Source organism: Macadamia integrifolia, chromosome 4, assembly GCF_013358625.1.
Source record: "Macadamia integrifolia cultivar HAES 741 chromosome 4, SCU_Mint_v3, whole genome shotgun sequence".
NCBI lineage: Eukaryota > Viridiplantae > Streptophyta > Magnoliopsida > Proteales > Proteaceae > Macadamia > Macadamia integrifolia.
Genome location: NC_056560.1, coordinates 3,901,410 through 3,913,274, shown reverse-complemented (window position 1 = coordinate 3,913,274; position 11,865 = coordinate 3,901,410). Strand labels below are relative to the sequence as shown.

Here is an 11,865-nt window from a genome sequence, read left to right as displayed (position 1 = left end):
GTCTCACAGAATAAAGAAAAAGTGCAAACCAAAATCTCATTACTCAAATTCGTGTACAAGGATGGATCCCCTTTACAAACTTATATAAAGACTCAAAAATAGACTCCAAAAAAAAAAAAAAAAAAAAAAAAAAAAAAAACCTAAAAAGGAAAGATCTAAACAAAGTCTTAACTAATAAGGTTACATAAACTGACTAGGAAACTAAAATAATGAAGGAAACCGACTCAAAACATGATTAACTTAAAGAATCCTAATCCAACATAACTAAAACACTTAAAACAGTTAAGATAAGGAAATAAGACAGTGAATTAACAAATCCCATATGCCTAGCCTCTACCATTAATAAAGGCCCATTTTGGTGATTTAACTGCATCGGAACCTATTGATAAACATATTGTGTATGGGTCAATGCACCACAACAACTATGTCAATAGGTCATGTTAGTTATGTGTCAATGAGTTATGTATGATCATGTTAGATTAGTATCATATAACCTCTTCCAGGATGTTGGTAAAATACATTACAAAATTTCAATAAGATGACAGCAACTCATAAACTGTTGAATAGAGTTTAGGACAAAAACCAAGCCAGTAAGATACACACAACCGTGTTAATGTTCATGGATGGAATAAAAGAAGCCTCACGCTCTTTATCTCGTCTTGCAAGGTGTCGAGCATCCACACCTAGTGCTACATTTAGCCAGATTGTCGTCTTCGTCATGCAACATTATAAGTGCATTATAGTGACAGCCACAGGTGGGCAGTACAATAAATTAATAATTCACCTAACATCTGAAAGATTCCATATGGAAAATAGTGGTCCAACTACATGGAATGTCATCAAATATTTCTAGAAGAAAATCTTTGTTGTATCCGCTCTTTATTTCTGTCAAGAGCAACATCTTCCTTCTGTCAAAAGCAATACAACAATCGAGAGCATCTTATCTAAAGGAATCTTATCAAAAATCCAGCAAAGCATGATGGTTCGTTTGTTGAATTCCTTATCTGATATTGCACCCGTTTGAATTATTTTTTAAGTCCGAGAGAGCCTCTAAAAGCTATAAAAGGGGTCACCTGCGAAGTTTCAAGTACCAAGTTTTATTCTGTGTCTTTCAGTTCTTACTAAGTGTGTGTGACTTAGATTTCAGCTCATTTTGTATCATATGAGTGTGTATTATAAAAGAAATATTTGAGAGATACGAGTGTCAATCGGAACTTGTCAAGTTTCCACCATTTGTGTATCATTGTTTCTCTCATTTTCTAAGGTACCATCAGCATGTCGTTGTTTCTCTCCTTTTCCAACCTTAACAGTGTTTATTGTATATGTAAGTTTGATCTTATATTAATATATCTGTTGTTACCATTTTACTATGATTACTAGAAATAAATATTTACATGAAATCTCTTTAATTGATAATTTGATAGAAGTGTCTACAGCCAGAATAGATTTTCTACAATTATATTTTCATCAGGACCATCCTTTCTACTCTTCTGAACTAAAAGAAAAATAAAAAGAACTTGTCAGGCTCAGATGCCTTAGGCAGACCTAGCATAATAAACTAGCCGGACTAGCTGCCTAACTGATACATCACCTAGGTCTAACTGGTATCAGAGCCAAGTAGGGTGCAAAGTAGTTGAGTATCATCCAAGTCGCACTATCCACCTGTCATAGCCATTTAAAAAGGCAAAGGGCTTTTGTGTGGACTGTATTCGTGTTGACAGATACCAATTTAATTTGCCCCCTGGCAAACATATTCAGATCAGCCTGTAGGAGATTATCACTAGATTCTCAGTTGAGGCAAAACTTTGTCCACAACTCTGAATAAATAATCTTAAAAAATACAGAGAAACATACTGAAAATTGGAGCATTTCAAAGGTCCCTGAATCAGAGACATATTGCAAAGGAACATTTCAATTCAAAAGCGATAATGCTATCAAAATAAGTGAAAATACTCTCGGGCATGACTCTCTTAAACAAAATCTGCAGAGAATTCTTTTTAGCTGCCTCAGGATCCGATTCAGATTCCGACCACGAGTCAAAGCTTGATAGAGCTCAAGCCGCTATTCTGAAAACGGGTCGCGGCCTGAAGTGACTCGATGTAACTGCAATCGTTAACAATCCCTTTTAAATATGAATGGCTTGAATGCTTGTACCCTTACATCTGAAGAAGCTCTCTCCTCAAGGTCATTGATCAGTTGCATGATCCAACTATCTGCATGTTGTCTTAAATCAAGTAGCTATCGAACCATTAACCAAAATAAGAGTAACTAATTCAGTCCTAGCTGTTATCCATGATGCACATCATCATGGATTTTCAGACTCTCAATTTGGATTATTTGAGACGAGCCTAACTAAGGACCAGTATATTTTCAGTGCTATCCAAACTTCCCTTTATCTTTATCAGATCCTAGTATCATGGATGGATTAAGCCTAAATATTCTTAGCAAAGGGTTTGAACTGAAACCAGGATCACAAACATAGCTGCCATATATAGACTCTATTATAAGTTGATAACCACTTTAGCACCAACTGGGAAAGTAATTGACACTAAAGGACAAAACTATGCTCTTCCAGCCTAATTCAGCCAAATCAAATGTTATGGTCCTAAGAATTATTCCCTAGAAGGATGTCAATCTTCCCTGATAAATGGGAATTAACCTCTGGTGCACATTCACGGTCCTTGCAACGAACAATTCCGCACAACATTATAAAACATCCATCTAGAGATGTTGAGATCAAATTCTCCTTTTATAGCTTTTAGAGGCTCTCATACTTCAAAAACTCTTCAAACGGATGCAATTTCATATAAGGCGATAACAGACGAGCCATAATGCTTAATTAGATTCTTGATAAGATTCTTTTAGATAAGATGCTCTCGATTATTGTATATTTTTACAAAAGAAAGATGTTGCTCTTGATAAAAATAAGGAGCAGGTCCAACAAAAGTTTTTCTTCTAGCAAGATTGATGACATTCCATGTGGTTGTACCACTGTTTTCCATATTGAATATTTTAGATGTAAGGTGAATTATTATATAGCCCGCATGTGGCTATTATTACAATGCACTTATAGTATTGTGTGACGCATGCTAAGACGTCAACCTAGCTAAATGTAACACTAGGTATGGATGTTCAACACCTGACAAGATGCAATAAGGCCAGCATGAGGCTTCTCTCTTACGAGTGTCAGTTGGAACTTGTCAAATTTCTACCATCAGTGAGTCGTCATTTCTCTCCTTTTCCATATGTAAGTTTGATCTTATCTTAGTATACCTGTTGTTTTTTACTATTTCATCCTATCTAAAATCTATGATGGCTAGAAATAAATGTTATATGAAATCTGTTTAATTGATAACTTGTTAGAAGTGTCTATTGCCAGAATAGATTATCTACAATTATATTTCCATCAGGACCCTCATTTCTACTTTTTGAATAAAAGAAGACCAAGGAGAACTTGTTAGGCTCAAACGTCTTAGACAGACCTGGCTTAATAGACTAGTCGGACTAGCTGCCTAACTGATATATCACCTGGGCGGTATCTCACATCCAAGCCAAAAGGCATATCGGAGGAGTGCATTATGGTTTGTATAGAGGGGACCAGCATGGTCAGGGAAGAGAGAAGTGTCAAAGAATGAGAGGGTGTGTGCACTACCGGCAACGTGCACGTCATATAGACCCTCTAAGACAAGCTTCTGTCAGCACAACGCCAATGTATATCATGCTTGTGTCAAACCCATGGTTTTAAGTTCTATTCAAAAGTTAAGGTCTTGACCTCGGTTTCGACATTATCCAAAACAAAACCAAGGGTCGAAACTAGTTTCGACACTACTCCTTGGGTTAATAAACACTTGATTTCTTCCCACTTTTCTGCATTCTTCTACTCATTCAACCCTTTTACAGTTTGAATTTGTGTGTTTGGAGGATGAAGGTAATGGTTTTTCTCCAATAGGGCTAGTGTAAGAAAGCAGCATTCAGCATACACTAGCAAACTTGGGTCTAAACTACAAATACCATTTTGGGTGGTTTTTTTGTGAAAATAATTTATGTAATAGTTGTAAAATGGTAAAAATAGGCAGCACAAAAATAAGAGTCAAAAAAACAATTTTTTGGGCCTCGAAACCTAGGTTTCGATTGGCCAAGAAAACTCCCAAGTTTTGGTCGAAACCCAAGATATTTTGGTTTTGGCCAAGGTCAAAACCTAGAACATTGGTCAAATCAGTGGGTCATGTCAAAAATTGCCAACCCAAAACAAGACGCAAGAAGTCACAAATGTAAAATGAGAAAAATAAACTAGTTCTTCATAACCACGTATCAGAAGTAAATGAACTGCGAAACTACCTCATGGCTTCTTGAGTAGTTCTTCAACAATTTTATGAGAGTGTCAGCACCCAGACAATCACTAGTTTCCAAGCGATTGCTTGTTTTTGAAGCCTTTGAAGTAGATTTCCAACCTAAGTTCGACCTCTGTTCTTGGGTGCTGCACTTGAATGCAACTGCAGGAAATTCCTCCCTCAAATACTTAAGCCACTTCTCAACAGCTTCTCGAGGTACAAGATCTGGAAAACAAGTACCAATTGAAATCAGAGAAAAGAATCAAACACAAGAGAAATTAAGCATACTTAAATATTAAGTTGTAATACCAAGTCATGCAGTTTCCAATCTCTATATTCCTTGAGGGTCATAAGTCCTTTAGTTAAATAAGTTAAATAAGGGGCTAACCAAATATCAAAATAAGAATTTTTCCTCCAAAGCATAAACAAGTCAATGAGTCACAAAATCTTATTCAGATCTCTGAAATTGTTCTTGAAGAACCACCCCCCCAAAAAAAGAAAAAACATTGTCTGTGGAAAACAGAAAGACATACTGGATGAGCCATTACCAATCTTATTCAGAAGCAAAACAAGATGCTTATTGGGGCCTGACTTTAACACCATCTTTTCCATATCAAAACATCTAGTACCAAGGGGATCCCGAGCATCAAGAACTTCCAAAATGACATCAGATGCTTCTATGACTTTGGCCAACTCCTTGTAGAAAGCCCTATCCGAGTTATCTGCAGGAAGTTAAGGAGGAAAATAAAAAATGATGGAAGAAAAGGGGGGAATTAAAGTCAATCTATTCAACATTTGGAAAAAATCTTCCGTGCACATTGACTCACCCTGGATTTTAGCAATTTTCGGCGAAACAACACCATCAATTCCATCTCCAAAAATTTGCTCTTTTTCAGAAGCTCCATCATCCTCCAATAATCCCAGCTTTCTTTTCTGGGCCTGAAAAAATATGGGAAGTCCCATTCAAGCATGACCATATATGACAAAACACATAAATGAGCAGAATAGAGAAAAACAACCAAGTTCATAATTACAGAACACATCTCATCCGTCAGGAAGTCGAAATATTGGAACAGCTCGTTATAGTACAATGCCAAAGCAATGTCCAAACCTCATACATTAGTATCTGCACTCATACCGTAAAATATTACACATAGGCAAGTCAAAAACTAAAAGTTTTGTGACTTGAGAAGGAATCTTAGAAGAGGAAGCAAAGAAAAAATATTCAAATAATAGTTAGAAAGACCAAAAGTTTAAGATCCAAGCGGGGAATGCTAGAAAATAAAGCCAAGCAAAAGAAGCACATCGTGCAGAGATCAGCTATACTTCATTCATCATCATTAAACTACTAAGTTCTAACCCCAAGGGGGTTGCTCAGTTGGCAAAGACTAACACCTCAAAATTAAGAGGTCATGAGTTCAACTCTCCTTGGGGCCTAGCTATCAAAAAAATAAATAACTTTAAAAAAATAAAAAAATAAAAATAAGTTCACATTAAATTTCTGCACTAAATTTAACAGCCTCTGAATACATGTGACTAGAAAGAGTCTGAATAAATGTTTGCTAGTATAGACTGGTCTGAAAAGGTGTGGACAAACAGAATTACTTCCCACATTTACTCTGTAGACCAATTTTCTTCCAAATGAAGATTAACAAAGCCCCTACTAAAAAAAAAAAACTAGTAAATTTACCAGAAGAAAATGATTATAAACATCCACCCAGCTAAACCAGAACGAAATATTCTGTACCTTCATGTGTCCTTTTGAAGATAAAATAAGACAGGTTTAGATAGGAAAGAAATGGATGAAATGAAAACAAAATTACTGTGCCCAAGCGTGTCACATACAACATCATTTTCAATTGCTTTAGAGATAGAAAGGTTGATGAGACAGTGAGGCACAAATAAGTCCAGTTCAGATGCAAGAAAGCAAGAAACAATTTAAAAGAAAAAAAAAAAGGGTAACTGTTTCCTTAGGTTCATAACATTGGCTCCTAAACAAATTCATCAATGCCCAGCTCAGATGCAAGAAAGCAGGAAAGAATTAAAAACACAGGTAACTGTTTCCTTAAGTTCATAAAATTGACTCCGCCCAGTTCAACAAACTCAGCCTTATCCCAACCCAACAATGCCCAGTTCAGATGCAAGAAAGCAGGAAAGAATTAAAAAAACATAGGTAACTGTTTGTTTAGGTTCATAAAAATGGCTCCTAAACAATTCAAAAATGCCCGCAGTCCAGCACGCACACAATAGAGATAATTCCTTGACGTGAGAAGTGTTCGCTGAATATCCCAAGTTTAAAATAAAAAATAAAAAATAAAAAAGCAAACCCAATTAAGTCTCATCAAGAAAACTTTAACTTAGTGTGAGAAGTAATGAAGAAGAAACAATACCCTCTCCTTCCGAGCGGCCTTTTTCTGCTCCAATTCCTCTAGTGCCTTGGCCCTGCGAGCTTCCAGGGCCTTGAGCTCTTGTTCCTTAAAGGGCCAGTCATTAGGGATACCTGGATCCTTCTCGACCTTGCGCTTATTATTTATGCCGAGCTTCTTCGCTTCTTTGGCCTTCTTCTTATGGTGCTCTTTCACCTTCTTTATGATCTTGTACTTCTTTTTCAGCGGCACTCGCTTACTCTTACTCTCTACAATATCAGAACAGAAAATTTAGAATCGAATCCATACAAACATTCAATCGAAAACATGAAGCTATGGATTCGCTTACTCTTGCTCCTCTTCACCATCTCAAACTATTGGAGCAATCCAAGTGACAGTTCAGGATCAATTTTGCTTACTTCCTGAAGAAAAAAAAATTGAAATCAACACCAATTCAGTCTGAGAAATTTTAAAGAAAAAGTTTAAGAACCAGTGAACTACAAGGTACAGAAAAATCAAACTTTAAACGATATTTCTTCACCTTCTGTGCCTATGTAAGAAGAAATTTTGATCTTTAGCAGTGGAGCTTCTCGGTGTCCGCCTCTCAGAGCAGAGAAGGTCGAGGAAGCAATAGAGTGGAGAAGAGCATGGTTTTAGTTAGGGTTTCAGAAAAATACACGTGAGGGTGGACCGCCATAGGTTGGCAACAAGCCGGGCTCGGCCGGGTTTACATCCGGACCAAAAATATATCAAACTAAAGATAGTTTGGCAAAAGGTCATTTGGATCGATACACCTCTATTTGGTATCTCTTGATGGATGATGTAGTTTCTAGGGAAAATTACATGATTACCCACTTTTGGGTTTCCCTAGGTTCAGCACGGCTTTACGAAGGCAGAGGTGGAGCGCGGCCTGATAGAGGCCGAGGTGGAAACACGGCCTGATGGAGGCCGAGGTTCAGCACGGCTTTACTGAGGCAGAGGTGGAACGCGGCCTGATGAGGCCGAGGTGGCAGCACGGCCTGATGGAGGCCGAGGTGGGCCAGGGGTAAAAATGACAAAACAAATAGGCAGATGAAGGAGAATCACTGTTTTGGGTAGTTTTGTAAATCCAAACCTAATTTTGGGTATTTTTGTTGACCAAAACTTTTTGTGGGTAATTTTGTAAAGGGAAACCCAAAAGTGGGTAATCATGTAATTTTCCCCAAAAAAAATTCATTTTACTTTCTAACAGATACAGGCCAATAAAGATCAGGATCAGTATTGGTTTAAGTTATCTTATACCATGCCAAGGAGAAGATAATGATGTCACCTTAATTGTGAAGGGTTGGTCCTTACCAACTCACACTATTCCCATCACTAATTTTAGAGAATCTCTACCATCCCCAGCTATTATTTTTTTTTTTTTTTTTTTTTAATATTAGACCAAACCATCCCAACCCTTGGATTTGGATCGTTAGATACTCGTTGGAGCATCAGTAGTTAAAGACGATCTCAGTCCCTCATTGTCAGGATCCCTGTTATTTATTAAATTATCATTCTGTCTTTTCTCCTCCCTTAGGACAAAATATTATTTTTTATTCCTATTGAAAACTTAAGAGAAGGAATAGAGCGTCTTTATATAACTAGTCTGGGCCACGTTGGGTTCAAGCCAAGGTCCTCAGCACAGGACTGGCCATTGCCCAAAGCAAAGCAATAGATCAAATTTTATAATACTTAGTTTTTTTTTTTCTATTACTCTAATAAATCAAAATTTCACCATGGTATCTTATGGGAGAAGGAAAAGATAAGGAACATCTTCAACTAAAATCTATGGATCTTGGGTTCAGCTATAGATATTATGTATTTGTATGTGGTGGAAATCGCAGCTTCTAGTGCTACCAAAAAAAAAAAATTTTAAGAATCGGCTCATAGAAGGAAATATGCCCATTCTAAAACCGATCCCAAGCAATACATATAACATTATAGTGTAATACAGAGTTAGAACCCATGAGTTCTTTCAAATTAGATCATCTACTCATACAGATTAAAACAAAGAAGAAAAGAAAAAATAAAAATGGTGGTGCTCATATTCTATGGGTGTTAGGCGTCTGTCATGCCATGTCAATGGCATTCAGAACGAGGAATTTTTATAATCATCGCACCATCATCACCATATTCAGTATTCACTCTCTTGTTAATTGTTATCCTATTTCTTCCTAACAAAATAAACACAAAAAACCTGAAAAAAGAAGGAAGAAGAGCTCAGACACGCACAAACAGTCATCAAATAAAAAACAGGCTTACGCAGATCAATAAAGATCATACGAATAGCCCATTGGATCCATTAATCAGATTCGAGAAACGATTTCTGTCATCATTGCCCCAACAACATTAGACTAATCATATATACTCACAACTAAAATAATGCGAAAATCCCCAATCTCTGGATCTTTCATTTTCGCCAATAAGGACTCTAAACAGGAATGATTCAGCATAACCCTAACGTGAAATCAATAAAAAATTCTCTAAGATATACTTCCATAACATCAAACCCTAACGAGAAATCAATCAAAAATCCCAAATACCCTAACCCCAAATTGCAGAGCCCCAAAAAACAGATAATGAAGTGGACGAAAAGAAGAGGAAAACTACGAATGTAAATACACGAATATAGACAAGTGTGGAGTATAGATTATCGGGGCAAGATAAGTTTAAAACCCAAACCTATGCTGCTGCCGTTTCATTACCAAAAAGAAAGCTGCCTTCTATCGTTCTCCTGATACCCCTCACAAACGAAGAAGAAGAAGACGAGGAAGATATAAGTGATTTAAAAACCCTAATAAACGGAGAAACGAAGAAACGCAAATCCTAAAGCATCTAAAGGGTGAGTTGGTAAATGCGTTAGTCAGTCAACCAGAAAAAATGTACTTGTCCACTCAATGGATCAGATTACCAAACATCTTACATTGGACGGCTAAGATCTATCGAAACCTGAATCTATTTAAAGTAGGCAACTAGGTTGAAGCTGTTAATGGTACGTCTCCAGCTTTCCTATGTAGGTAGACGGTATAAGTGTCAAATACTAGCCTACACCAATAGGCCTAATCGTTAAGACTTGACACCGGATTGATCTGCTGGTAAACGGTGATGAGGCAAAATATGTCATCTTCCTCGGTATGACTAAAGCGTATATGCAAATCTAAATAGAAGATGGATCTGCCATCTCGATCTCTCCTCTAGTCGACTCGCCACCTCAGCCTCTCCTAATGCCGAGCAGCCACCTCAGCCTCTCCTCATGGCAACCAGTCACCTCGGCTCGGCACAGTCAAGTAAGGCACCCAGAAACGTGCACACATCCATTCTTGCAATCAAGGGACGTGATCCTTGTGATCACGGGGTAGGACTCTATCCACTACACGTCATCAAAGGCGTCTACCCCCTCCTTCTCTCTCCATCAGCAACCTATAAATATAAATGTAAGCCTCCATCATGGGGGATCGAACACTCCTTTTATTGAAAAACTTTCTTGAATATCTACTGTGGAAATATCTGACTTAGGCATCGGAGAATCCTCCGTCGGGTCAAATCGGCCCTTCCCTGCCTTCTCTTCTGTGCAGGTCTGCTAGAGCCTCAGGAGACGCAAGGAAGATCGACTGGTCAATTTTTACTTCATCAGAAAGCATCTGTACCTCTCTGCGCACATACGTTTACCTGGCACATACATGTGCCTGGTAATTTAATACGTTCCATTTGTATCCATATATTCTCTCTTCACCTACTAGGAAAGTAGGAAGTAGGAACTACGGAACTAGGAAGTGGGGATAAGAGGATATGTATGGCCCTTCCCTGCCTTCTCTTCTATGCCGGTCTGCTAGAGCCTCAGGAGATGCAAGGAAGATTGACTAGTCAATTTTTACCTCATCAGAAAGCATTTGTACCTCTCTACGCACATACATTTACCCCGCACATACATGTGTCTGGTAATTTAATACGTTTCATTTGTATCCATATATTCTCTCTTCACCTACCAGGAAAGGAGGAAGTAGGAATTAAGGAACTAGGAAGTGGGGATAAGAGGATATGTACGGATCCAGGTGGAATGTACGCTTCAGTCCTATCAGGAAAAAGAAAAAAAATAAGGGAATGTAAGCTTCAGTGAACTTTTTGACCTTTATGGAGCTTAACATAATTTGATTAGGCCCTTTAAAGCCCATTTAGCCGACAACTGGACCAGATGAAAACAGAGTCAACCCCTTCTCTATTTTAGTTTCCATTAAGCACAGCCAGCCCGAACCTGCCCTAGGCTGAATAGTTCAATTTGCAAAGGGGGCTTGGGCTACGATCGTAAAGCCCAAGGCGGGGTAGGGTTGGGCTGAGGCATGTTGAGCCCAATATGGCTGGGCCTGTACAGAGCCTGGGTTGACTTTAACAAACGCACCCCAGCCCAGTCCATTGATACACCCAATTTAATCACAAAACTTGCTGGTTATCTTTAGAATTGGTCATTTCGATTCATTATTTATTTATTTATTTTTTTTAATTCAATGTGATGTTTTATTAAGGAGATCTGGACCTGCAACCTCACATCCATGCAATGAAATAATAGCAATTGCACAAACACTACTTTGTGTTAATGAATGGTGAACTATATTTTATCTCAAAAAAAAAAAAAAAAAAAAAAAACCATTTTTTTATCAAGAAATGGACTTACACAACTCCAACATGCAAATTCTTTTATACGTCCTCTCACATTCTAGCATGGGAGCTTCATAGTCTCTCTCCCCATTAAAAACCCTTTTCTATTGTCCAATTCATCACCCACAACACCAACCGATGGGAAATTGTATGGTAGCATTGTGGGGAACTTTTCTCCTTTTTATTTATTTTTTATTTCATTTATACTTCAAAATTTAAAATTAATCTAAAATTCTAGGAATAACCTATAGATTGACTCCATGTTTTGCCACAAAGAAGGGTCAATGTTTAGATATCTAAAAAATGTCAATCTTGACCATATGCCATATTTCAAACTTAAAATTCAATTGGATACTCTGTCATGTAGTGACATATTGCCTTTGTATTTTTTGTTGTTTTTTCTTTTTAGAAATACTATAGTTATCTTTTGAATTTATAAAACTTATTTTGCCACTTAACAACCATTGTTTTTTTTTTTTTTTTTTTACTTCGTA

General features: G+C 37.4%; 1 protein-coding gene and 1 non-coding gene across 2 annotated transcripts in view; both read right to left on the bottom strand.

Annotated features, from left to right (window-relative positions):
* The window catches only part of LOC122077526 (guanine nucleotide-binding protein-like NSN1), a 19,114-nt gene extending 9,561 nt beyond the window's left edge, over positions 1-9,553 (bottom strand). Inside the window, exons 1-6 of the mRNA XM_042643480.1 lie at positions 9,401-9,553; positions 7,047-7,119; positions 6,722-6,966; positions 5,159-5,270; positions 4,880-5,053; positions 4,318-4,556 (exon numbers count right to left, since the gene is read on the bottom strand). Of these exons, the coding sequence (XP_042499414.1) occupies positions 4,318-4,556; positions 4,880-5,053; positions 5,159-5,270; positions 6,722-6,966; positions 7,047-7,065 (789 nt within the window). The 5' untranslated portion in view covers positions 7,066-7,119; positions 9,401-9,553. The remainder of the gene's footprint in view (positions 1-4,317; positions 4,557-4,879; positions 5,054-5,158; positions 5,271-6,721; positions 6,967-7,046; positions 7,120-9,400) is intronic.
* On the bottom strand, positions 8,755-8,842 carry LOC122077647. The gene has a single exon (XR_006139893.1). It is a non-coding gene; the product is annotated as a small nucleolar RNA snoR8a (small nucleolar RNA).
* Positions 9,554-11,865: the final 2,312 nt, after the last annotated feature.